General features: G+C 46.6%; 1 protein-coding gene and 1 pseudogene across 3 annotated transcripts; both read right to left on the bottom strand.

The window, feature by feature from the left end:
* Window positions 1-35: 35 nt before the first annotated feature.
* Window positions 36-18,109, bottom strand: SLC25A44 (solute carrier family 25 member 44; the record flags this gene model as incomplete). 2 transcript variants are annotated; one of them, XM_079728137.1, is made up of 4 exons in its annotated part: window positions 18,091-18,109; window positions 12,120-12,757; window positions 3,713-3,840; window positions 36-227 (listed from the first exon to the last, which is right to left on the bottom strand). In XM_079728137.1, the coding sequence occupies exons 2-4, from the start codon at window positions 12,742-12,744 to the stop codon at window positions 36-38; spliced, it is 945 nt and encodes a 314-aa protein (XP_079584263.1). In that variant the 5' UTR covers window positions 12,745-12,757; window positions 18,091-18,109. The 2 variants fall into 2 exon arrangements, 1 of the variants encoding a protein (XP_079584263.1); XR_013811502.1 differs by lacking the exon at window positions 36-227 and adding an exon at window positions 2,119-2,323 and having other exon boundaries at window positions 3,713-3,835.
* An 8,659-nt stretch (window positions 18,110-26,768) lies between these two features.
* LOC307047727 (large ribosomal subunit protein uL23-like) lies at window positions 26,769-27,246 on the bottom strand (annotated as a pseudogene). The gene has a single exon. The product of its transcript is annotated as a large ribosomal subunit protein uL23-like (transcript).
* Between the last annotated feature and the right edge of the window lie 665 nt (window positions 27,247-27,911).

Genomic DNA, 27,911 nt, shown 5'->3' with positions numbered 1-27,911 from the left:
TGTGGGAAATAGCAGGCTTCTCTCCCCATCACTGGTTACCAGTGTCGTGAGTCCACCAGCTCAGGTCGGAGGCTGAGTTTCTTGAGGCTCTCGTAGCCCACCACAATGACAATGGTTGAGGGCGTGGCTGAGATGATTCTGGCGGATAGGCCTTTCATGAGGCCCCAAGGCCCCTCTTCTGCCATCAGCTGTCGGAAGGTCAGGATGATGGAGTTCTTGCCCTCAACCTGGAAAAGTCAACGCATTGGAGGACGACGGTCTGCAGTCAAAGCCCCTCTACCCAATCTCCCTCTGCCTTAGGCTAAAGTGGAAAGAACTAGACTTGGGAGTCAGAGGGCTGGACTCTGCTTCTGCGGGACAGTTCAGCACAGTGACTGAGTATGGGCTCTGATGCCAGACTGCCTGGTATGAATTCTGCTCCGCAATTTACTAACAGCATAATCTCAGGTACTTTACTTAACACTTTGCACCCCAGTTTCCTCAACTATAAAATAGTAATGGTAATACCCACCCTGTGTGGTTGTTCTACGAAGTAAACAAAAGAATACTTGTAAATGCTGAGAACAGTGCCTGGCAGACAGTAAGTATTCAATAAATGTTAGTTATAATTAATATCATTAGATAAACTACACAGTGATGAGTCTTTGGACCAGGTGCTTCTCTCTGGTCTCAGGGAGGCTGGATTAAATCACCTCTAAGGGCCTCTGCAGCTCTGTTACGGGCCAGGGTTCTTGGCCTTCCCGAAGCAATAGAAATTGACTAGAGGCCAGACAAGAAATTCAGGCAAGGCTTTACTGGGGCCCCTGCTGCACAAGAGAGGAGCAAGAACAAATAACAGCTTCCTTTGCTTGCTCACTCCCCAAAGGGGGGTAAGCCTGTTTCTTATATGGGGTGAGGGTAGGGGTGTGTCCAGGAGTCAGGCCAGAGGGGTGGCTTAGGTATTTTGCCACCCCTTTGGTGGTGGTGTGTGCAGGGAGCATGCACAGTACCCTGCTTTTGCTCCCGGAACTTCAAAAGTGGCAGTTGCGTTTTTTGGTTTCTTTGTATCTTTTGGGTCCAGAATTTGCCCCAATTGGGCATGCACACAGTTGTTTTTAGTCCCATATAGTTTCTTTGTATTCCATTGCTCAAGGAGAGGTGTGTCCATGTGCAAGCCCTGCAGCACTGCAGCACTGCAGCAAAGGGGCCCAGGTCCCAGCCTGTCTCAGCTCTCTCTACCAGTGATTTTGATTCTGATCATCTCAATCCCTCTGAAGCCCCATGGCTAGAGTCCTCCCCTTCCAACCCTGTCATCTCCCACACACCGTGACCTGTCTTCCCTATCATACTGGAATCTTTTCTCTCTTTTTTCTTAATAGTCTTGCCCTCTTCTTCCCCCCCACCCCCATACCTGCCACCAAATTACACTTTTAGAGATTACCCCCTTCAGACCTTCAGCCAATGCAGGACAGACACACTCCTTGTTATACTTCCCTCTATTCACAAGGTGGTCCCATCTCTAAGAACGTCTCCCCATTCCTCTCTGCCTCCTTTAGCGCCCTCCTCCACATTCCCCCTTTCCCTTCTTCCTCTGACTAACTGTGCTCCCCTAATCCTCCACTTATCCACAGCCACGTCAAGGGCTTTTTAAGCTATGGCCCTGGTCCTCGTATGTGCTGTCTCTTCCAGCCTGGGAACTCCTCAAAGTAAGGACCTGTCCTTTCCCTTGAATCTCCTCATGGAACACCCAGAACAAGGCTCAGGAGAGAATAAGGATGGAACCTATACACTTTATTATTTGCAAACCAATCAGATGCCACTCATTTTCAAATGTGTGGGTCGTGGAGGGGGTGCATTCTTTCCTAGGGACCAATACACAGCTGACCCTCGAACAACATGGGTTTGAGCTGCATGGGTCCACTTATATGCAGTATTATTTTTTTTTCAGTAGTAACAAGTAACACCAGTACTAATAAAAAAATTTTAAATAAATAAATAAAATAAATATAATAACCGGGAAGACTTTACCATTGCTATTTAACCTTTATGGATTGCATATCTCTCTAAACATGTCAAGATATATTCCTGTTTCTCTAAAGTACACAATTGGTTAATTTAAGAATTCCATGCTTATGCTAACATTAAATTTAAAGAGATTATTTTACTTCTCTGGAAATAAATCAAAATTGTACATAGGGAGCTTCCCTGGTGGCGCAGTGGTTCAGAGTCCACCTGCCGATGCAGCAGACATGGGTTCGTGCCCTGGTCCGGGAAGATCCCACATGCCGCGGAGCGGCTGGGCCCGTGAGCCATGGCCGCTGAGCCTGCGCGTCCGGAGCCTGTGCTTCACAACGGGAGAGGCCACAACAGTGAGAGGCCCGCGTACCGCCAAAAAAAAAAAAAAAAAAAAAATTGTACATAGGTAGCAGAGTTACTACATAAAAAATTGAATTTAAAATTGAACTGCCTGCTTATATTACCCACAATGTGTTTAAATATCTTTCACTATAATCTATACCAAAATGATTTAAGTAAAAATTCATTTTTATTTATACTTAAAAAAACCCAAACACTACAGTACTATGCGACCTGTGGATGACAAACCACAGATTCAGAGGGCCAAGTTATACTCAAGTTTTCAACTATGCGGAGTGTCAGTGCTCCTAAACTCCATGTTGTTCAAGAGTCAACTGTACCTAGATTTACCAGCCACCTCCATCCCAACATCCTGGTTTCAGGGAAGCTGACTTCACCTCCATCTGCTAAGGTTATTTTCCTTCCCTCTCCTTCTCACTGTAACTCAATGACCCCACTCTCCTGGGCAGCTGTCCTGTTAAGTTACCCAAATCAGATATTAAAATTCCCCCATTCTCTCCACCTAAAGCTTTTTTAAAAACATTTATTTATTTATTTTATGATTATTTATTTTTTTATTTTGGCTACACTAGGTCTTAGTTGCAGCATGCGAGCTTCTTAGTTGTGGCATGTGGGCTTCTTAGTTGCAGCATGCATGCAGGATCTAATTCCCTGACCAAGGATTGAACCCAGGCCCCTTGCATTAGAAACACTGAGTCTTACCCACTGGACCACCAGGGGAGTCCCTCCACATAAAGCTTTATATAGCAAAACCTACCATGTGTATATGATACATCATCATTCAGATTCTATTTCCGTGGACTCGGGGCTGTGAAACTGTCATTAAGCTGACTGAAGACAGGGACTATAATTTCTGAACACCACCACCCAGGGCTTTGTCTGTGTTTGTGCTGAGTCCACACAGAACAATCTGTGAAACCTGTTCAAGGACAGTCATTTTCACTGTAGAGAGCACATAGCCAAGTGGAGAAGCCAGATAGACTTACGAAATTAACTAAAATCATATTTCTAATAACCACAAAGCTACAAGGTAAGGAAAAGGTGGTTGATAGGCTATGCTATTATGATGAAAGCCTAGAAGAAAGCAGTAAGAATTCCTAGAGGCATGGGCAAGGAAAGGAGTAGAGGCATGCAAGGTAGCAGACAGGATGACAGAAACATTCTAGGTGATTCAAAGTGCTCAGCTGGTTTCTATAGCTGGTAAGCATAACCACAAGGAAGAGGCTTGGATGACCAGGAGAAGGCTGGCTAGACTAGAGGGCCATGACACAAAGAGGTCAGGAAATACTGGAGGGCCTGAAGATCACACTTCTAATGGTTTATCTGGGAGGAGGGTAGGGGAGAAGACTGGTCTTACCTGTACTCGGGTTCGGATGACATCCATGGGATTGGTGAGGATGGAAGCAGTGGCTGCAGCCAGAGGCCCCGAGATGGCTTGAAAGACGATGTGAGGGCACTCCTTAGGGCAGAGGGATGAGAGCTGCTCTGGAATCAAGGGAAAGATAATGCCTCAAGACATGAGGTTCCACTCCATGCACCCCCAAACCTTTTCTACCAGTTGGCCCAACGATGACAAACCCTCCATCCTTAGCCACCTTAGACCCATCTTTGCTTCCATCTAAACCAACAAAAAAAATTTTTTTTAAATATATTTATTTATTTATTTTTGGCTGCATTGGGTCTTCGTTGCTGCACGCGGGCTTTCTCTAGTTGTGGTGAGCAGGGGCTACTCTTCGTTGCAGTGCGTGGGCTTCTCATTGCGGTGGCTTCTCATTGCGGAGCACGGGCTCTAGGCATGCAGGCTTCAGTAATTGTGGCACGTGGGCTCAGGAGTTGTGGCTCGCGGGCTCTAGAACGCAGGCTCAGTAGTTGTGGTGCACGGGCTTAGTTGCTCCGCAGCATGTGGGATCTTCCCGGACAAGGGCTCGAACCGGCGTCCCCTGCATTGGCAGGCGGATTCTTAACCACTGCGCCACCAGGGAAGCCTTGAACCAACAAAAATTTTTAAATCTCAGGCCCCTTCCAGAAGTCATTTTGCACAGGACAAAATTCCTCTGGAGAAGGGAATTTCAAAACCTCTTTGCTTGCTGACTCCTTTCAGAAATCACTCCTGATGTAAAACTCTTATGCTTATGCTCTACTTTTCACAACTCACTGGCTAGAAAAGCACACACCACATATTTTCTTATACGTGCACTGGATAACTGGTAAGATACATTAAAAATTGGTAACACTGATTGTCTTTAAGGAAGGAAGCTGGGTGACTGTGGTAGGTGAGGAGTGTTTTCACTGCATACCCTTTCTTACCTTTTGAATTTTGAACCATATGACTGTTTTAAAAAATAAAAATAATTACAATTAAAAGAGAAAATCATATCCTACAGTGAAAACTTTTCTTCAGCCTATATCAAGAAAGGAAAATTGGACTTCCCTGGTGGCACAGTGGTTAAGAATCCGCCTGCCAATACAAGGGACATGGGTTCGAGCCCTGGACCGGGAAGATCCCACATACGGTGAAGCAAATAAGCCCGTGCACCACAACTACTGAGCCTGAGCTCTAGAGTCCGCAAACCATAACTACTGAGCCTGCGTGCCACAACTGCTAAAGCTCACGTGCCTAAAGCCTGTGCTCCGCAACAAGGGAAGCCACTGCAATGAGAAGCCGGTGCACCACAAGGAAGAGTGGCCCCCGCTCGCCGCAACTAGAGAAAGCCCACGCGCAGCAACAAAGACCCAACACAGCCAAAAATAAATAAATTAATTAATTTTTTTAAAAAAGGAAAATTCATTTTTCAAAATGCTGATGAAGATGGAATAATACCCAGATTCACCTAGTCCCAGTGTCACTAGGAAGTTCACCTGCAATTGAATTATTTTGCTTTTCCCTCTCTGGAGGTGAGAGACAAGAGTTCGTTCATTTATTCAACAAAGATTTATTGAGTGATTACCATGAGCCAGTCACTTTGGGTTCTAAAGATACAACAGTGAATAAAAGAGCCTCAAATCCCTGCCCTTATGAAACTTACATTCTAGTGGGGGAAAACAGACAATAAATAAATAAAAAGCAAAATATACAGCTATGTCAGACATGTTGTGTGCTAATTATAGAAAAAAATAAAGCAGGAAAAGGAGATAAGGAATGCCAAGGGCAGAAAGGGTAGAAGGTGAAGTCTAAGCAAAGCCCTAAAGGATAGTATAAGCCTTATAGATCTGTGGCGAGAACTTTCCAAGCAGAGGTAACATCCTATGCAAAGGCCCTGAGGCATGAGCATGCCTGAGGTCTTTGGCACCAAGGCCAGTATGCCTGCAGCCGAATGAATGAGGGAAAGAACAGTAGATGAGGTCTAAGAGGTAGGGCCCTGAAGCCATTGCATGGACTTTGGCTTTTACTCTGAGTGAGACTGGATGTAAAATAGATTTATCATCTCCAAGGTTCCCTCTCAGTTTTCTCTGTACAATTCAGTCACCATAATACCTTTAAGAATTTTTTCTTTGGGGGAGGAGCAATATAGGGGTAGGGGATTAAGAGGTACAAACAAGGGCTTCCCTGGTGGCGCAGTGGTTGAGAGTCCGCCTGCCGATGCAGGGGACATGAGTTCGTGCCCCGGTCCAGGAAGATCCCACATGCCGCGGAGCGGCTGGGCCCGTGAGCCATGGCCGCTGAGCCTGCGCATCCGGAGCCTGTGCTCCGTAGCGGGAGAGGCCACAACAGTGGGAGGCCTGCATACCGCAAAAACAAACAAAAAAAAAAGAGGTACAAACAAGCTAGAAGGATATATTATACAACACAGGGAATATAGCAAATATTTTGTAATAACTATAAATGGAGTACAACGTTTAAAAAATGTGAATCACTATATTGTACACCTGTAATTTATGAACTATTATACATCAACTATACTTCGATTTAAAAAAATAATATATTTTTTTTCTTATGCTCCTAGTTTTGGTAATTTACGGCCAGGCAACTAAAGATTAGGAAACAAGTAGGAGGGTGGAGGTTGGCAGGACAGAAGCGAGGGCTTCCAAGTCCGAAGGCATGACAGAATTCCTTAAGCCCTACCAGAACCACCTCTCCCCTGGATTTCTAATCACTTTTTCCCCCAGGGTCAGCATACAGAAAGAAACGAAGTGAACTGGTGGCTCTGCCTCAAGGGTGTCTTGTTGCTCCTGAGAAGAAAACATTTCACAACCACTGGAAGGCAGCATCTGGACTGGCACTGCCAGCCTCCTTGAATCTGTCTGCACTGGTGTCCAGGCCTGCAAGCTGCAGTGGGATTCAGATTCCAATTCTAATCATGCACACATGCCATTTTTCTGGGGTTTAGGAAGGAGATGAAAAAACAAAGGCAAGAGGGTGGGGGAAAGAGCCCCATGTCTTTCCTTCTCCATTATTCATTCAACAAGCATTTATTGGGCATCTATTATCTGCAAGGCAGAAGATAAACCCAGGTTGACTTGGTTTAAGTCCTTCCTGGCTAAATGACTTTGGACAAGTAATGTAAGTGTTTATTTAATGCTTACTATATGCCAGGCACCGTGAAAGCACTAGACATAAAACAGAGAAATGAACAGGAAAATGCCTTCATGGAACTTACAGTCTAATTAAGGAGCTGGTGGAAACTGGGGATAAAATAATTGCAAATTATGACAAGTGCTATTAAGGAAAATAAGGTGCTACAAAAGAAAACAGGGCTTCCCTGGTGGCACAAGTGGTTAAAAATCCACCTACCAGTACAGGGGACATGGGTTCAAGCCCTGGTCTGGGAAGATTCCACACGCCGCAGAGCAACTAAGCCTGTGCGTCACACCTACTAAGCCTGCGCTCTAGAGGCCATGAGCCACAACTACCAAGCCCACGTGCCACAGCTACTGAAGCCCACGTGCCTAGAGCCTGTGCTCCACAACCAGAGAAGCCAATGCAATGAGAAGCCCGCACACCACAATGAAGAGTAGCCCCCACTCGCCGCAACCAGAGAAAAGCCTGCGCGCAGCAATGAAGACCCAACACAGCCAAAATAAATAAATAAATAAATTAATTAAAAAATCAATTTAAAAAAAGAAAACAGGAAGAGCCCTCTTTCCAACTGGGTAAAGAAGTCTTCTTGGGACTTCCCTGGTGGCACAGTGGTTAAGAATCCGCCTGCCAATGCAGGGGACAGGGGTTCAATCCCTGGTCTGGGAAGATCCCACATGTCACAGAGCAATGAAGCCCACGCGCCACAGCTACTGAGCCTGTGCTCTAGTGCCTGCGAGCCACAACTACTGAAGCCTGTGTGCCACAACTACTGAAGCCTTGTGCCACAACTACTGAAGCCTGCGCACCTAGAGTCCATGTTCCACAACATGATAAGCCACCGCAATGACAAGCCTGTGCACCGCAACGAAGAGTAGCCCCCACTCACCACAACTAGAGAAAGCCCGCACGTAGCAACAAAGACCCAATGCAGCCAAGAATTTACAAATTAATTAATTAGTTAATTTTTAAAAAAAGAAGTCTTCTTTGCAAAGATGGCATGTACGCTGAGGCTTGAAGCATGAGAAGGACCCAGACACACAAACAACAGGGGAAAGGGTATTCCAGGCAGAAAGAACAGTATCTGCAAAGGCCTTGAGGTGAGAACAGAGCTTGGTGTGTCTCAGGAACTGAGAGAAGGGCAGTGAGAATGGACCAGAGTGAGTAAGGGGAGAGGAGCACAAGATGGGGCTGGAGAAGCAGACAGGGACCAGATCACATAGACCTGTATTGACCGCGAGAAGCATTAGATTTTATTGTAAATACCTGTAAGGCAGCGTTGGTAGATTTTAAGCAAAATGGAGTGACAAAAACCAGTCTACTCTCTCAACAAATATTTACTGAGCACTTACAATTCACCAGGCCCTGAGACAGACAGTGTCACAGAGTGTGGCACACGGTGGGTATTCAGTAAATGTTAGTTTCCACCCCCTTCCAAGAAACTTTCCAGTCAATTATATCAAAATAAAGCTGGGGGGGGGAAAGCATTAAGAAAAAAGAAGAACCTGTGCAAATAATAGAAGAGATAGGCACATACAAATAACATCAAGGCAAATGTTCTAACTGCCTTAAGAAAGACTGAAGCAATGTCATGGGGGTTGCAAGGAGGGAAAGATCATTTCTGAGTTGAGAGCTACATGGAGAGGATGGGAGAGGAGGCAATGAGTCATGATTTCACCAGGGTAAGCGGACCTGGAAGGCATCTAGCAGAGGGATATGAACACAGCAGAGGTGGGAGAGATAATGCACAGTGGAGGAATAGTGTGTGAACTGGCCTGGCTGCAGCATAGACTATACATAGGGAAACAGCAGGATGTTTCACCGAAAAGGGAAGGTGAAGCCAGGCTGAAGAGTCTGGATTTTACTGAGTAAGCAGTGGGAGCCACTTAACATCGCAACCAGAGTTTAAAGTTAATCCATTAGCGGGACTTCTCTGGTGGCGCAGTGGTTAAGAATACACCTGCCAATGCAGGGGACATGGGTTCAAGCCCTGGTCCGGTAAGATCCCACACGCCTTGGAGCAACTTAAGCCCGTGTGCCACAACTACTAAGCCTGTGTTCTAGAGCCCACGAGCCACAACTACCGAAGCCCTCGCGCCTAGAGCCCATGCCCTGAAACAAGAGAAGCCACGGCAATGAGAAGCCCGCGCACCTCAATGAAGAATAGCCCTCGCTCACCACTACAAGAGAAAGCCCATGCGGAGCAACGAAGACCCAAAGCAGCCAAAAATAAATAAATAAATAAATTTTTTAAAATAAATAAATAAAGTTAATCCATTAGGGACTTGTGTGTAGATAAGAAGGAAGAGACTTGGAACAGCTAGAAGGCTGATGCAATAGTCCAAGAAGGTAGGAACAGAACATGGTTTCCAGGAAAGGCAGTGGGAATGGAGAGGACGTTGGACAAGACATTCCAGGGTCACCAGGACTAGATGTGGGGACAAGGACAAGGGGCCAAGCACTATGCCCAAGGCCTCAGTTTCAGTGATTTGGAGAATAGCATGGCCACTGACACATGAAAGTAAGTCAGAAGAGAAAGCCAGCTTGGGATGAAAAAATGGTTAATTGAAAAAAATTTCAGATGTAAGTGCATGCCTCCAGGTCAAAAGGTCCAACAGTCAGGATGTCTGTCCAGAGCTCTGGACAGGTAAGTTTGGGAACAGAAATAGAAATTTTGGACATATTAGAAAAGGACAACTCTAACTGTAAATGAAATCAAATGAGGAGAGAGGGGTGAGGCCGGACTCCAGAGAAAATGCTCACGTTTCCTAGGAAGGTTCTCTAACATTAAGATTGCCAGCATCCATTCCCAAAGAATCTGATACAAAGGGTCAAGATGGAGTCCGTGTATCTGAATTCTACCAAATACTCCAGATGAAAGACTGTGTTAAACAGAAGAAGAGACAGAGCTACCAAAAAAAAAAAAGTACAATTAGAAAAATAGGAGATTGACTTCCCTGGTGGTCCAGTGGTAAAGAATCCGCCTTACAATGCAGGGGACACAGGTTCGATCCCTGGTCAGGGAACTAAGATCCCACATGCCACGGGGCAACTAAGCCCGCGCCACAACTACTGAGCTCACGTGCCTCAACTAGAGCCCGCGTGCCGCAAACTACAGAGCCCATGCGCCCTGGAGCCTGTGCCCCACAGCTAGAGAAGAGAAAACCCGCATGCCACACCTAGAGAAGCCTGCATGCCACGATGAAGAGCCCGCGCACCGCAAGGAAAAGATCCTGCGTGCCTCAACGAAGATCCCACATGCTGCAACTAAGACCCAACGCAGCCAAAAATAATAAATAAAATAAATAAATAATAAATAAATCTTAAAAAAAAAAAAAACCAGAAAAGTACAGTACCATAGAAACAAGGTGATTATAAGTCAGGAAGTCATTACAAAATTTGGTCAGAAAAGTTCTAGGTGGGATGGGACAGAATGCCTACTGCCAAGGCTTAGGAGCCAGCAGCAGGGATTTGGGAGGCTACAAGCACATACTGCCCTACCTGGAGTTTGGTAGTTACCCAAAGCTACGGATATCGCAGGGTAGCAGGCACACACAGGTCCTGCTCTTGACAATGTGCTTTGCCCTTTCAGAAGGAAATCTGGCAGTATGTTTATTGAGGCCCTCAAAAATGTTATCTTTTGACACAGAAATCCCATTTCTGGGAAATACTTAACAAGTAATGCCTTGTGAACAAAAATACATTACAGGAGTAGAGAGGCTCAAGATTGTATCACACCTTGAACTTAATTTAAATATTTATTTATTTATTTTGGCTGCACCAGGTCTTAGTTGTGGCATGAGGGATCTTTGTCGCAGTGTGCAGGAACTTTAGTTGCGGCATGTGGACTCTTAGTTGCGGCATGCATGCGGGATCTAGTTCCCCAACCAGGGATCGAATCCAGGCCCTCTAGCATTGGGAGTGCAGAGTCTTACCCACTGGACCACCAGGGAAGTCCCCTGAACTTAATTTAAAAATAGTAAGTAGGGGCTTCCCTGCTGGCGCAGTGGTTAATAATCCGCCTGCCAATGCAGGGGACATGGGTTTGAGCCCTGGTCCGGGAAGATCCCACATGCCGCGGGGCAACTAAGCCTGTGCACCACAACTACTGAAGCCTGCACGCCTAGAGCCTGCGCTCCGCAACAAGAGAAGCCACTGCAATGAGAAGCCCTCACACCGCAATGAAGAGTAGCCCCGGCTCACGGCAACTAGAGAAAGCCCGCGCACAGCAAGGAAAGACCCAACGCAGCCAATAAACAAATAAAATAAATCTATTAAAAAAAGAAGGGGGCTTCCCTGGTGGCGCAGTGGTTGAGAGTCCACCTGCTGATGCAGGGGATGTGGGTTCGTGCCCCGGTCCGGGAGGATCCCATATGCCACAGAGCAGCTGGGCCCATGAGCCATGGCCGCTGGGCCTGCGCGTCCGGAACCTGTGCTCCGCAACGGAAGAGGCCACAACGGTGAGAGGCCCGCGTACCGCAAAAAAAAAAAAAAAAAAAGAAAGGGCTTCCCTGGTGGCGCAGTGGTTAAGAATCCGCCTGCCAACGCAAGGGACAGGGCTTCAAGCCTTGGTCCGGGAAGATCCCACATGCCGTGGAGCAACTAAGCCTGTGCACCGCAACTACTGAGCCTGCGCTCTAGAGCCCGCGAGCCACAACTACTGAGCCCACGTGCCACAACTACTGAAGTCCGCGCACCTAGAGCCTGTGCTCCGCAACAAGAGAAGCCACCGCAATGAAAAGCCCACACACTGCAGTGAAGAGTAGCCCCCGCTCGCCGCAACTAGAGAAAGCCCGTGCACGGCAACGAAGACCCAACGCAGCCAAAAATAAATAAATAAATAAATAAATAAAATATTTAAAAAAAAAAAAATAGTAAGGAAAGGCATCCAACTCAAAAGCTCACTATTACCCATTGTTTTCATCTTTAAATCCTATGGATTTTGTCCCTCCCCACCTTATGATTCTCTGCCAATATTCCACTAAACTTAGTTGATCCTGACGCATCGAGAACATACTCTATGTCCTACAGTCATATACTTTACTTGTCTGATTCCCTCCACTATAATATTAGCTCCTTGAAGGGAAGAACCATGTCTTACTCATCTCTGAATCCTCCTGGATTCAAATGTTTGCTGTATGAATGGTCCAGTCTCCCATTAAATCACTCATTCCAACATGCACAGAGCAACAGCATCTCTGTCCATTAGTAACCATCCTCCACCCTCACCCTCCTGGTCCCTGCTTACCTGCATAGAAGTGGTAGAAGGGCCACCAGACAGCACTGTTTGGGATGTAAGTAAGCAGCGAAGCCACGTAGCCCCGGTAGAAGCCACGAAGTCCATCAGCCCGCAGGATCTGTCTGATGATGTCCTTGGTTTGGCCAAAGGCAACTACCCCTTGTCCCTCTGGATTCCCTCGCACTTGGAAGCGGCCCATTTTCTCACCCTTGCGCTGCATCATCAGGTGCTGGGAGACCACATCAATGGGCACCGTGATGCTCTGAGCCACGAGAGAGGCCGAGCCACCGGCCACCAGTGATTTGACTGTGTTGCTCTGGCTGTAGTCAGCTACAAACTTCCGGGTGAGCTCATAAGTGGTAACATAGCACTGGCCAGATATGAGGGTGAAGGTGTTGACCAGGAACCCCCGGTAGAGGCCAGTCACACCATCTGCCCGTAGGATCTTGATGAAGGCATCAAAGGTCCCATGGTAGAGGCTCTTGCCTTTCTGAACCTGCAAGCGAGTGCGGATGAGGGTGAATGGGTAGACGCTGACACGGATCATCATTGTCATTGCCACACCAAACACGTAGAACTTCTTCTTGTCCAGGTGTTCCCACTCGATGATCTGGATGTTACGTTTGTCCTCCATTGTGCCTGGAGACCTGGGGATTTGAGCAGGGTGGAGGGAATTCTGAAGGAGATCAGAATTTTCACTTTCCCCTCCTGGATGGGCTCTGAAACCCCATTCTCAGGCTTCAGCTCCTGGGGTACTCACTTCTCCAAAGTTTAGACTTCACCCAGTCTGGCTCTGCCAACCCCTGCCTGATTCTTCCTTCATGGATCGGGATAGTGCCCTCTTCTCTCTCCTTTACCAGTCTGTCCCAATTCAGGACCCCTCTTCTGAAAATTGTTTCTCACCTCAGCTCCCTACCCCCAGCTTATCAGATCATCTATTCTGGTCTCTCTGCCTCTGCCCAGGCCCTGGTGTCATGGCCCATTCTCCTTTTCCTTCTCTAGCTCACCAAGACAACTCAGGATGCTGTGGTTAAACCAACCACCTGGCCTTTAAGTGGGCTAATGGGATGTCACTAAGTGACATTCTGGAGGCTCCTAAAGGCTAAAGGGAAGTGATCCATTTCTGACACTCCTGGGCCTACTGAGGAGACATGGCCTTTGGCCTTGGGCCTTTGAGCCTCAGCAGGGTGCCTCTTTTACCACCATTTACCAGCTGACTCACCTTACTTTATTTCTGGTTTCCCATGCTGGCGCCTCTGAGCTCCTCCTGACCCACATTCACTACACTTACACTTTCTCCAGTCTGCATTAGAAGAAAGTGCGAGGAAGAAGGCAAGTGGGGCTTTCACTCCACAGGCACACACCCCCCACACCTCCCTTCCTTCTAATGAAAGGAGTTAGAAATTTAGGAACAAGCCAAAGGTCAGAGTCCTCTTTGGTTATTAGATAACTCACTCTAGAGAAAGAAGAGAACCACCTGAGAGCTAAGCAGTTTCCCTGAAGAGTCTTAACTACAGGGTAGAGAACATGCTTGGCCTCTTTCATCCCCAAGCATATAAATAATAACCTCAGCCCCTAGGTAATGAAGGGAGATTCAAGTGACAGAAAAGATATAGAGACTCTGCCTTTGAGAAACTCAGTCTCTTCAAGGGGACACAGTATCCCTCTGGGGAATGGATATAAGACACAGAGATAAAGAAACCAGGGCAAATTAATGTACATGTGGCCCTCATGTTAAGTGTATCCACTGACTAAAGTTTCAAACAAAACTAACAAGCTTACAACTGTAATAACTGTATAAAATCAGGAGCTTTCAACTTAAGAAATGTCAAATGAGGGGCTTCCCTGGTGTCACAGTGGTTAAGAATCTGCCTGCCAATGCAGGGAACATGGGTTCGAGCCCTGGTCCAGGAAGATCCCACATGCCACAGAGCAGCTAAGCCTGTGTGCCACAACTACCGAGCCTGTGCACCACAACTACTGAGCCCGCATGCCGCAACTACTGAAGCCCGTGCGCCTAGAGCCTGTGCTCCACAACAAGAGAAGCCACCACAATGAGAAGCCCGCACACCACAATGAAGTGTAGCCCCCGCTCGCCGCAACTAGAGAAAGCCCGCATGCAGCAACGAAGACCCAACATAGCCAAAAATAAATAAAATAAAATAAATTAATTTAAAAAAAAAAAAGAAAAGAAAGAATCCGCCTGCCAATGCAGGGGACATGGGTTCGAGCCCTGGTCCGGGAAGATCCCACATGCCGCAGAGCAACTAAGCCCGTGAGCCACAGCTACTGAGCCTGTGCTCTACAGCCCTCGAGCCACAACTACTAAAGCCCGTGTGCCACAACTACTGAAGCCCATGTGCCTAGAGCCTGTGCTCCGCAACAAGAGAAGCCACCACAATGAGAAGCCCACGCACCGCAACAAAGAGTAGCCCCCACTCTCAGCAACTAGAGAAAACCGGCGTGCAGCAGTGAAGACCCAATGCAGCCAAAAATTAAATAAATGAATAAATAATTTTTTAAAAAAAGAAATGTCAAATGAGAGGACGTCATATATTGGACATACACATAGTGACAATGTGTAGGATACTGGACATTTTCAGCCAGAAGGGGAAAGTGGGAAGTTAAAGTCCAGGAAGCAGGAAATCAGGGGCTCCCTAAGCTCTGAGAGAAATCCTTAAGGGATGGGAAAGGAGGTGGCCACATCAAAAGGACAACTCTAGAGAGGTGAAATGTTCTACACAGGCAGTCCCAGCACCAATGCCTTGACAAATCTCATGTCAAGTGTATAACCAGAGTTCATCCTCAACCACCTTCCCCAACCAAAGGTCCCAACCAGCCTAAGTAGCTTCTTGGTTTACCATATAAGTCAGTGGGGAAGCAAGGTTAGCTTTTTGGAATTTCCTAAGCTGGATTGCATCACTTTCATTAAAGTATAAGATACCTGCAGTGCAAACTGAGTACGTGTGAGCCGAGGGAAAACCTCAGCTTCAAGGTGAGGCATGGGTGAGGCACATGTAACCAAGACAGGCTTCTTGGAGGAGGACAAAGCAGCTTGAATGGAGGAATACATGTGGACAGTGAAAGGGAGAAAACAATGGTTTGAAACAACTGGGTTGACCAGAACAGAGAATCTAGGCCATGGGAAATGAGCTAGAGACGGGGTTCTAGGAGGAGAACCCCTGGAACACTGATGTGCCACTTGCTGTGGGCAAAAGTGGCCCTTCCTCCAGCCTCAGCCCAGGACACCCATCAAGTCCAGTGCGGCAATCTTCTCCTTTAAGGCCCTTCAAGAGAAGGGGATCACTGTATCACTGACAAACAGGGTGTTTGGCATCCAGGGTCCCAAGGTTATGTGTCCATTTCCACTGAGAGAGGAGGAGAAGAGAGAGAGACACTAGGATTTGCTGAACACCTATTACCTCAAGTAATCCTTACAACTTAACCTCTACACAGTTAAGACACTTCTGCTAAATGAGGAGATTGAGGTACAACAAATAGGTTAAAAGGAACGAGCCCAAGGCCACACAGCTGGTTAGCGGAGGCGGGATATGGGCCAAGTCTGCTCCTCTACGCCATCGTGCCCTCCACACCACGGGAGCTGAGGCGTTCCAGCACAAATCACTCTGTTCAGTACAAAGCCAGGTCATTCCCACCCTTGGGAGGCAGAATTAATGCCCTCATGACTGCCAGTCACCCAAGGGTTAAGCATAAGCTCCTGGCAGCAGATGCCCAGGGATTTCTCTCAGCTTTGTTCCATTGAAACCAAGAGCTGCCTCTGCTTTCCCAGCATGCTTGTGGAGTGATTGAGCTGAGTGGCTGGGCAGGCCTGTTGTCATCACAGGACAAATACGGCAGGGCTCAAGCAAGGACTCCTGCCCAGCTCATGGATACTGTGTGCTGAGCAGGGCAGAGAGCCAGAGCCACGAAGGACTCTGTTCTAGGGCCTGGTTTTGTGGGCACTGTCTCAACTTATCAAACTGAATGACAGAGTGCCAACAACTCTTGATGAGAAAACCTACAGCAGCACCCAGCGCCCCATTTCTCCACTTTCCTCCATCTCTCACATGTGCCAGTCTATTTTAAATTCCCAGAAAGAAGGGAGGACTCTCCACAGCCAAGGCAGGTAATTTCTACCATTACCATGGTGACAGAAGAAGCCATTAAGGGTCATGCCACAGAGGGCTGAGCCTCTACAGTTGAAGGGGAAGGCACTGCACCCACCCCCTCTATCCCTTTGAAAGGTGGGTTGCTCCTAAAAGTTGGGATCTCAACCTGCTCCTTGTTATTTAACCTCCAGACTTCCCACTGAAATATCAAAACCAGTTCCTTGTGTTTCACCCTCTGGAAAAATCCTCCATGCAGATACCTGTATGCTCACTTCCTTCAGCCTTCCTTTCTTCCAATTCAATCAGCCCAGCTTCTTTATGGCTCTTTCCCAGATCCTTATTTGTGTGCATGGCTCCAATTCTGAATTTTCCCCCATCTTTTAACACAGCTTAGACACAAAGGTTAAAGTGCTTCATATGGAGACCCAACAGATGACCCAGGATGTCCTGAAATCATCAAATGAGATGTCAGAGGCAGAACCCCCACTGCTGAGCCCATCAGAGGAAAGGGACAAACTGGCCCAAGTAGGTATACCTCCTTCTCCACTTCCCCTCTCCCTGTACCAGAAAAAACACACCAGACTGTTCACTAGGTTCTGAGATAAGATCCTGGTTCAGGACAAGGCAGTGTCACCTGGAATGTAAGGTCATTCGATGAAAAGAACACTAGTAGTCAGGAGATCCAAGTCTGAGTTCCACTTCCATTACTTACTAGTAGGATTGGAACCAAGTCACTCCTTTGAAATTCAGTTTCCTCATCTGTGAAATGGGGCTAATGAAGCCTGCCATAGCTATGTCACTGTGGTGCAACTCACATGAGCTAACGTGTGAAAGCACTTTGTTAACAGCAAAGCACTTCTATCACTGCAGAAAGCTCTACTGGACAGTGCTGCTCTAAATCTTTGCTACTCAGAGTGGTGCACAGACCAGCAGCATGGGCATAATCTGGGAGCTTGTTAGAAATACAGGATTTCAGGATGCTCCATAGGCCTGCTGAATAAGAACCAACATGTTCACAAGATCTCTGGGTGGTTAATACATATATCAGAGTTTGGAAAGTATTGCCTTAAATATTAAGGATTGTCAGTATTATAACAACGATAACTACTCTAGGAGTCCAGGACCATTATGACTAGGTTAGGAGCCCTCTGACTCCATCCTGACTTGTCACCAGGACTGGGCTCAGTGATGACTTCTAGACTTATTCAAATCTCTTCAGTCAACAACCCCCTCCCCCCACATCAAATAGCCACCTACAACTCCTGACAAGACATCCGTGGGGTTTGGTCCCCACTTCTGTGCTGGAAACATCTTTGCTTCCTCCTTCTGTTCCTCTGTACTTCTTACTGCAAGTGCATCAAGGCTTTGCATCCTGGGAGCTATCTACCACATGAATGTGAATATATTTACATGCTTGCCCACCTGTCCTAATGAACATGCATTTCCTTAGGGAAGTTCCCTGGCATGCCTCCAACTTCTCCCTTCAAGACAACCTCCCCTCTGGGGCATGAAGCGATTTCCACCCAGCCTTCCTTCGGTCTTCCATAGGTGCCCACGTGATCCCTCATGACAGACACCACATGACAATCCTCTTCACCTACTCCACATGACACCCCCTTTAAGCTGCTTCTGTCCTGGCCCCCGAGGTGCCCCCTCGCCATGCCTCTCGGCATGCTTCTTTCTCTGTCAGCGAAACTCATGCTCCTCCGACAGGAAGGGATGACTCGTTGGAGTCGCCCCTCATTCCCCAAACTGCGTGGCGGGCTCCCACTGAATTGCAGCCGGGCACTGCAGACACCCGCTGCCTCCCTGACAGGTCCAGGTCCTCGGAGACCTTAGTCCTCAGGCACCCCAAGCCGGTGGTTTCTTACCTTCTCACATCAGGGCGGTTCCGCCCCGTCTGAGGTGAACTCCAAGCGCAGACCTCTACGCCGCAGCGCCCACTCTATCCTCTGTTTCTGGCGACTGATGGCCTCCGGTCGCATCTTCCTCCATCTCGACCGGGCTGCCGGTACTGACGGAACCGGAAATTGGGACTTTGTCACTCCCGCCCCCTACGGGGGGCGGGGATGAACGGTGTGCAACCCCACCAATGGCATTCTGAGCCTTTAGCCTCTCGCCCCGCCCCCGCAGCAAGGGTGGAAGGTCCTGGGAACCATCTTGAATTCGGGCAGAGGCCACGCCTTCATTGGCTTCGTCATGCCCTTAGCTCTACAGCGCATGCGTTTTCTAATTCTTGGAAATTAAAAGTCACTCGGCGCTTCTTAAAGTTCTTGTTCTCAATGGGTCACCTTGTGTTTCCGATCTATTGGAATCCTTAAATTCAAATCTAATCTGTAAATTTTTGTGTAATTTTTCTCATCTACAGAGCCAAAACAGAGGCCAGTGTGCAGCAGGAAGGACTAAGTTTAGACAACCAATTTTAAGGTTTGGGAACTCAAAAAACTGCAGGAATAGGGCACATCCTGGAGGTGGAGTGGTCTCTTCCAGCTCTAAAACTATTTGCTTATACATGGATTTAAAAGAAGAGGCAGAGCCTTTTAAATAAGGGACTGGGAGGCTGGGGGTGGAGATTAATTTCAAAATAGATATTTCTACAACTCAACAACAAAAAGAAAAACAACCCAATTTTTTTAAATGGGCAAAGGACTTGAATAGATGTTTCTTCAAAAAAGATGAACCGGGTTTCCCTGGTGGCGCAGTGGTTGGGAGTCCGCCTGCCGATGCAGGGGACACGGGTTCGTGCCCCAGTCCGGGAAGATCCCACATGCCGCGGAGCGGCTGGGACCGTGAGCCATGGCCGCTGAGCTTGCGCGTCCGGAGCCTGTGCTCCCCAACGGGAGAGGCCACAGCAGTGAGAGGCCCGCGTACCGCAAAAAAAAAAAAAAAAAAAAAAAAAAAAAAAAAAAGACCAAAAAGCACATGAAAAGATGTTCAATATCATTAGGGAAAAACAAATCAAAACCATGAGATTCCACTTCACACCCACGAGGCTGGCTAAAATTAAAACAAGCAAGCAAACAAGAACCTAGAAAGTAAGAAGTGTTAGCAAGGATGTGGAAAAATTGGAACCCTCAGACATTGCTGGTGGGAATGTACAATGGTGCAGCTGCTGTGGGAACAGTTTGGTTGTTCCTCAATATGTTAAGCAAAATTACTATATGACCAAGCAATTTCGCTCTGAATATATACCCAAAAGAGTTGAAAACAGGTGTTCAAACAAAAACTTGTACACAAATGTTCACAGCAGCAGTCTTCTTCACTATAGCCAAAAAGTAGAAACAAACGGTGGTATAACCATACAATGGGATATTACACGGTGAATAAAAAAACAAACAAAAAAAGGAATGAAATATGGATACATACTATGATGTGGATAAATTTTGAAACCATCATGCTAAGTGAAATAAGCCAAACACAACAGTCACGTATTGTGTAATTCCATTTAGATGAAATATGCAGAACAGACAAATCTATACAGACAAAAAGCAGGTAAGTGGATTAGTGGTTGCCAAGGACTGGGGGGAGGAAGAGTGCAGAGTGACTGCTTAATTAGTACAGAGTGTCCGTTTGGAGTGATGAAAGTGTTCTGGACCTAGATAGTGATGATGATTGTACAGCACTGTGAATGGCTAAATATCACTAATAGTAAATTTTATGTTATGTGTATTTTACTACAATTAAAGAATTTGATACCTCTAGGAAAGATCCCTCCTGAACAACAGATTTGTACTGACAATTGCCTCAAAATATCTAATGGACATTTCAAACTTAGCGTGAAAGTTAGTTTTATGTCAATCTGGCTAGGGCTATAGTAACTAATTATTCACTAATAGGTGTTGCTGTGAAGGTATTTTGTAGGTGTGGTTAACATCCACAATCAGCTGACTTTAGGTAAAGATTACCTTGATAATGTGGGTGGACCTCATCCAGTTAGTTGAAAGGCCTTTGGAGCAACACTAAGGTTTCTCTGGGAAGAAATTCTGCATCAAGACTTCAGCATGGGGCTTCCCTGGTGGCGCAGTGGTTAAGAATCCGCCTGCCAATGCAGGAGACACGTGTTTGAGCCCTGGTCTGGGAACATCCCACATGCTGCAGAGCAACTAAGCCCGTGCACCACAACTACTGAGCCTGCACTCTAGAGCCCACAAGCCACAACTACTGAAGCCTGTGTGCCTAGAGCCCGTGCTCCGCAACAAGAGAAGCCACGACAATGAGAAGCCTGGGCACCGCAACGAAGAGTAGCCCCCTCTCACCACAACTAGAGAAAGCCCGCTCGCAGCAATGAAGACACAACACAGCCAGTAAATTAATTAATTAATTAAATTTTAAAAAAAGACTTCAGTATGGCTGGGGTGGGGGGAGAGATAAATTAGGAGTTTGGGATTAACACTGCTATGTATAAAATAGATAAACAACAAGGACCTACTGAATAGCACAGGGAACTATATTCAATTATCTTATAATAACCTACAATGGAAAAGAATCTGAAAAAGAATATATATATATATGAATCACTTGCTGTACGCCTGAAACTAACACAACATTGTAAATTAACAATACTTCAATTTTTAAATGGTAAAAAATAATAAATAGGGCTTCCCTGGTGGCGCAGTGGTTAAGAATCCGCCTGCCAATGCAGGGGACATGGGTTCAAGCCCTGGTCTGGGAACATCCCACATGATGCGGAGCAACTAAGCCCGTGCGCCACAACTACTGAGTCTGCGCTCTAGAGCCCACGAGCCACAACTACTGAGCCCACGTGCCACAACTACTGAAGCTCGCGCGCCTAGAGCCCGTGCTCCACAACGAGAGAAGCCTGTGCACTGTAACCAAAAGTAGCCCCCACTCGTCACAACTAGAGAAAGCCCGCACGCAGCAAAGAAGACCCAACGAAGACAAAAATAAATAAATTAAAAATAAAAATAAAAATAATAAATAAATAAAGACGGCAGCATCAACGCCAATGTTCATAACAGCACTATTTACAATAGCCAAGACATGGAAGCAACCTAAATATCCATCAACAGATGAATGGATAAAAAAGATGTGGTACATACATACAATGGAATACTACTCAGCCATGAAAAAATATACATTATATATATAAATAATATATATTATATATATATATATCCTAATGGATCTGCTTCTTTTCTCTGAAGAACCCTGACCAATACTTAGCATGTCAGAAATGGAACTCTTGTTCTTCCCCGAAATCTGACCTACCTGCTCTCTTATTCATCTCAATTCATTGGCAACTCCATCCTTTTGGTTGCCCAGACTGAAAATCCCAGAGCCATCCTTTTCTTTTTTATTTATTTTATTTATTTAAAAAAATTTTTAACCAATTTTTTAAGTTGAAGTATTGTTAACTTACAATGTTGTGTTAGTTTCAGGTGTACAGCAAAGTGATTCAGATAACTATATAAACATATATTCTTTTTCAGATTCTTTTCCATTATAGGTTGTTACAAGATATTGAGTATAGTTCCTGGAGCCATCCTTAAAGGTTCTCTTTTTCTCATATATCACATGCAATCTATCATCAAATACCATTGGCTTTATCTCAAAAGTATGTCCAGGGCTTCCCTGGTGTCGCAGTGGTTGGGAGTCCGCCTGCCGATGCAGGGGACACGGGTTAGTTCCCCGGTCCAGGAGGATCCCGCCTGCCGTGGAGAGGCTGGGCCCGTGAGCCGTGGCTGCTGAGCATGCGCGTCTGGAACTTGTGCTCTGCGGCGGGAGAGGCAGTGAGAGGCCCGCGTACCGCAAAAAAAAAAAAAAAAAAAAAAGTCCAAACTTACAGACTGGGAGAAAATATTTGCAAATGATGCAACCGACAAGGACTTAATTTCCAAAATATACAAACAGCTCACACAACTCAATAACAAAAAAACAAACAACCTGGACTTCCCTGGTGGCGCAGTGGTTAAGAATCCACCTGCCTGGCTTCCATGGTGGCACAGTGGTTGAGAGTCTGCCTGCCGATGCAGGGGACACGGGTTCATGCCCCGGTCTGGGAAGATCCCACATGCCGCGGAACGGCTGGGCCCGTGAGCCATGGTCACTGAGCCTGCGCTTCCGGAGCCTGTGCTCCGTGACGGGAGAGGCCATGACAGTGAGAGGCCCGGGTACCACAAAAAAAAAAAAAAAAAAAAAAAAAAATCCACCTGCCAATGCAGGGGAAGTGGGTTCTATCCAGTCTGGGAACATCCCACATGCCATGGAGTAACTAAGCCCATGCACCACAGCTACTGAGCCTGTGCTCTACAGCCCGTGAGCCACAACTACTGAGCCCGCGTGCCACAACTACTGAAGCCTGTGCACCTAGAGCCCATGCTCTGCAACAAGAGAAGCCACCACAATGAGAAGCCCGCACACTGCAACGAAGAGTAGCTCCCACTTGCCGCAACTAGAGAAAGCCTACGTGCAACAACGAAGACCCAACGCAGCCAAAATTAATTAATTAATTAATTAATTAATTAATTTTAAAAAATCCCGTGAGAAAATGGGCAGAAGACCTAAATAGACATTTCTACAAAGAAGACATACAGATGGCCAATAGGCATATGAAAAGGTGCTCAACATCGCTAATTACTAGAGAAATGCAAATCAAAAGTACAGTGAGGTGCCACCTCACACCACTCAGAATGGCTATCATTAAAAAGTCCACAAATAACAAATGCTGGAGAGGGTGTGGAGAAAAGGGAGCCCTGCTACACTGCTGGTGGGAATGTAAATTGGCGTATCCACTATAGGAAACAGTATGGACGTTCCTCAAAAAACTAAAAATAAAGTTGCTATATGATCCTGTAATCCTATTTCTGGGCATATATCTGGAGGAAACTATAATTCGAAAAGATACACTCACCCCAATGTTCATTGCACTATTTATAATTAGCTAACCTAAATGTCCATAGACAGATGAATGGATAAAGAAGATGCAGTACATATATACAATGGAATATTACTCAGCCATAAAAAAGAACAAAATAATGCCATTTGCAGCAACATGGATGCAACTAGAGATTATCATACTAAGTGAAGTAAGTCAGACAGAGAAAGACAAATACCACATGATATCCCTTATATGTGGAATCTGAAATATGTCACAAAAGAATGTATCTATGAAAAAGAAACAGACTCACAGACATAGAGAACAGACTTGTGGTTGCTGGGGGCATGGGGAGAGGATGGAGTGGGAGTTTGGGATTAGTAGATGCAAACTATTGTATATAGAATGGATAAACAACAAGGTCCTACTGTACAGCACAGGGAACTATATTCAACATCTTGTGATAAACAATAATGGAAAAGAATATGAAAAAGAATGTATGTATATGTATAACTGAATCACTTTGCTGTACAGTAGAAATTAACCAACATTGCAAATCAACTATACTTCAATTAAAAAAAAATTTTTTTTTTTTGCGGTACACGGGCCTCTCACTGCTGTGGCCTCTCCCGTTGCGGAGCACAGGCTCTGGACATGCAGGCTCAGCGGCCATGGCTCACGGGCCCAGCCGCTCCGCGGCATGTGGGATCTGCCCAGACCGGGGCACGAACCCATGTCCCCTGCATCGGCAGGCAGACTCTCAACCACTGCACCACCAGGGAAGCCCTAAAAAAATTTTTTTAAATGTTCAGAGCTTGACCACTTCCCATCACCAACATACTAACACCCTAATCTGAGCCACCATCATCTATCACCTGGATTATTCCAGTAGCTTCCTCACTGGTTTCTTTGCTCCCACCCTTGCTTCTGCTATGTACCAATCACAACAAAGCAGCCAGAGGGATACCTTTAAACTTTAAGTCAGATCATGTCCCTCCCCTGTTCAAAATCCCCCAATGGCTCCCTCGTTTATTCACAGTAAAAGCCAAAGTCTCTACAGTGGTCTACAGGGTCCTACAATCTTCCCCCATGCACACACAGCATCTTTCTCCTTTCATGTACTGTTCTCATTCCTGCCTCAAGGCCTTTGCATTGGCTGTTGCTTCTGCCTAGAAGCTCTTTCTGCAGGCATCCACATAGCTCCTGCTTTCACTTACTTCATTGTTTCATTGTTCAAACATCATCTTATCAATGAGACCTACTCTGAATCCCCTATTTAAACTTGTAGACACTCCTTCCACTCTCAACCTTCTTTCTCCAACTCAAATTTTTTTCTCCATAGCACATCTCCATTTAAAGTACTCTATCGGGGGACTTCCTTGGTGGTCCAATGGTTAAGAATCCATCTTCTAATTCAGGGGACGTGGGTTCGATCCCTGGTCGGGGAACTAAGATCTCACATGCCATGGGGCAACTAAGCCCACGTGCTGCAACTACTGAGCCAGCGTGCCACAACTAGACAGCCCGTATGCTGCAATGAAGAGCCCACATGCCACCACAAAGATCCCACATGCTGCAACTAAGACCCAATGCAGCCAAATAAATAAATATTTTTTAAAAAATAAAATAAAGTACCCTATCAGAAGTTCCCTGGCGGCCTAGTGGTTAGGATTCTGGGCTTTCACAGCTGTGGCCCAGCTGGGGAATATCCTGCAAGCCGCACAGCCAAAAAAACAAAAAAAGTTGTTTATAAAGTACCCTATTTATTTTACTTATTTATCTCTCTCCTACACTAGAATGTAGGCTCTGTGATGGCAAGAATAGTGTCTGTTTTGTTCACTGATCTGCCCTCAGCACCCAACAGTGCCTGTCACATAGTAGGTGTTCAGTAAATATTTGTTGAATAAATGAATGGATTTCAGCACTGAGAGAGTGTTTACCATATGCCAGGCTCACAGAAACACAATGAAAAAGCAGCACTGTATGAAAACGGTTATACTGAAGTGTGCATAGGTCACTAACTCTGCATGGCAGGGTAGAGAAGAACACACAGAGAAGATGCTGTCCTAGAAGGGAGACACAGCATGCCCAAAGAACCTCACTGTTGGTTCCTCTACGCAGAATGTCTATTCATCTCTGTGTCACCAAGGCCTGGAATAGTGCTAGGCACTCAATAAAGCTTTCCAGAAGGCTGTATAGAGGGGCTCAGGATTTACAAGTAGTGCATAGATGTGGATGGAGGAGCTGGAGGCAAGCCATGCCATACCAAGGGGTTTTCATTTGTTTAATTCTGGATTTAATGAAAAGCCTTTTGGAGTTTTAAGCAGGTTTTTTTTTTTAAGTAAACTACCCTTTATCAGAGAGTGGAATGCAGGATGGGAACAGGAGAAGGTGGCAGAGGCTGGTCAGGGGTCAGCTCTGGCCGTCATGGTCAGTGATCCAGGCCTTTGGGAATGGAGAGGTGCTGAGGAATTCCAGGAGGAGAGAGGAGGAAGAGGAGAGGAGACTGGTGGTCCACTAAATGTGGAGGGGCTGAAAGAGAAGAGGTCTCAAGCTTCTCCATCGCAGTGTGCTTAACTAGCATAGGGAACAAGGGAGGGCAAGTAGGTTTGAAAGGTTGATAAATTCAGCTGGGGACACGTTGCATTAGAGATGTTTGTGGTGTATCCAGGTGGCTGTAACCAGTAGCTAGAGGGGGAGACAGGAAGCCTGAGCTTGCAGTACTCTGTCCCCCACGATACCTCTTCCCCACCCCACCCTGGGCTCTGACTGTTGCTAGTCCGTCCCTACTGCCAGATTGTGAGGGTAGGAAGCAGGTCTGATTCAGGTTTCTCCCCAGCTGTCTAGGCCAGATTCTTTTTTATTTTTGGTCGGGACGGGGGTGGGCATGCTGCGCTGGCATGCAGGATCTTAGTTCCCTGACCAGGAATCAAACCTGAGCCCCATGCAGTGGAAGCACAGAGTCCCAACCACTGGACCACCGGGGAAGTCCCTAGGCCAGATTCTGAACCATAGCAAGTACTTTGTGCATGTTTGCTGAATGAATAAATGGGCATCCTTGGTTGAGAGGTGAGAGTGGAAGCAATAGGCATGGAAGATATTGTCCAAGGGGAATTTTCAAGGGAAATAAGAAAAGAGAAGGGCTTAAAAGACCTGAGGAGCAGTGGCCAGAGAGTTAGGAAGGTAAGCAAGAGCACAGCAGCCAGAGACCAAAGCATAAGTGTTACAAGAAGAAATTGTCACCAGTGTCAAAGGCTGCAGAGAAGTCAGGTAGGATGAGACTGACCAAGGTTTTGCTCTCATAAACAGTAAGCATGGGCTTCCCTGGTGGCGCAGTGGTTGAGAGTCCGCCTGCTGATGCAGGGGACACGGGTTTGTGCCCCGGTCCGGGAAGATCCCACATGCCGCGGAGCGGCTAGGCCCGTGAGCCATGGCCGCTGGGCCTGCGCGTCTGGAGCCTGTGCTCCGTGACGGGAGATGCCGTGGCAGTGAGAGGCCCACGTACCGCAAAAAAAAAGAAAAAAAACAGTAAGCATTTGCCAGGTGCCTCCTCTCACTAGAGAATAGTGCCTCACACTTTAGGCTGTGGAGATGAGGTTGAGATACCTCCTGCCCCCAGGGTGCTGAGAGTCCAGCAGGGGTAACTGCATGTGCCATCCCCTTCTGTGTTTTACATTCTTTCTTTTATATATACTGAAAACTTTTATATTTAGAATTAGCCAGCTGGACTCAGTTTAGATGATCCCAATTTTGTTGGCAACATCCAAAGCATCATAGTCAGGAACCAGTCGAACATATGCCTTTTTCTCTCCATCAGGCCTGATCAGGGTGTTGACCTTGGCCACATCAATGTCATAGAGCTTCTTCACAGCCTGTTTAATATGGTATTTGTTGGCTTTGACATCCATATTGAACACCAATGTGTTGTTGTCTTCAGTCTTCTTCATGGCTGACTAGGTGCTTGATGATGGCATAATGGTCAAGCTTGTTTCTCTGAAAGGCGCTCTTCTGAGGATATTTGGGATGCCTCCTGAGCCTCAGTGTTTTGGGCCGTTGGAAGGTAGATTACATCAGACATTCTTTTTTTGTGGCCGTGGACGCCTTTCAACACTGCTTTCTTGGCCTTTAAAGACTTTGCTTTGGCTTCGGCTTTGGGAGGGGCAGGGGCTTCCTTCTTGGCCTTCAACACCATCTTCCTGAAAAGCTGTGTTTTACATTCTTATGGTTGGGTCTAAGTACCTCATGAATGATGTAGACAGTGAGTGCGGGGGAAATCTTAGAGAAGACTAATCATCCAGGACTGGGGCAGGCTGGGAAGATGGCACGGAGGAGATAGCCTCTAAATTATACCTTAGAGGGAGATGAGGAAAGAGTACATTCCAGAGTGATGTTGGTGGGAGGCTGAGAAGGAAAACAGAGAAAAGGTGTTCTGGGAGCCTTTGGGTCACCTGGATAAAGATGTCCAGCAGGCTTGTCCTTGAACTGGCTGGAGGACAGGAGAAAGCTCAGCTCTGGAGCTATGTATTTGTTTGTTTGTTTGTTTTGCGTTACACGGGCCTCTCACTGTTGTGGCCTCTCCCGTTGCGGAGCGCAGGCTCAGCGGCCACGGCTCAAGGGCCCAGCCTCTCCGCGGCATGTGGGATCTTCCTGGACCGGGGCACGAACCCGTGTCCCCTGCATCAGCAGGCGGACTCTCAACCACTGCGCCACCAGGGAAGCCCTGGAGCTATGTATTTGACAAGGAGGGATCCATAATGCTTAAAGCAGGAAGTTTCCTGTGCATCCTTTCCCTCTGAGAGGTGAATAAATTGAGGTGCAGGCAGGAAGAGCTGTCCAAGTCTATTAACAGCAGACGAA

The sequence above is a fragment of the Hyperoodon ampullatus genome, assembly GCF_949752795.1.
Source record: "Hyperoodon ampullatus genome assembly, chromosome: 2".
In the NCBI taxonomy this organism is placed as follows: domain Eukaryota; kingdom Metazoa; phylum Chordata; class Mammalia; order Artiodactyla; family Ziphiidae; genus Hyperoodon; species Hyperoodon ampullatus.
Note: the sequence above shows the minus strand (reverse complement) of the source record. Positions and strands in the feature narration are given on the sequence as shown.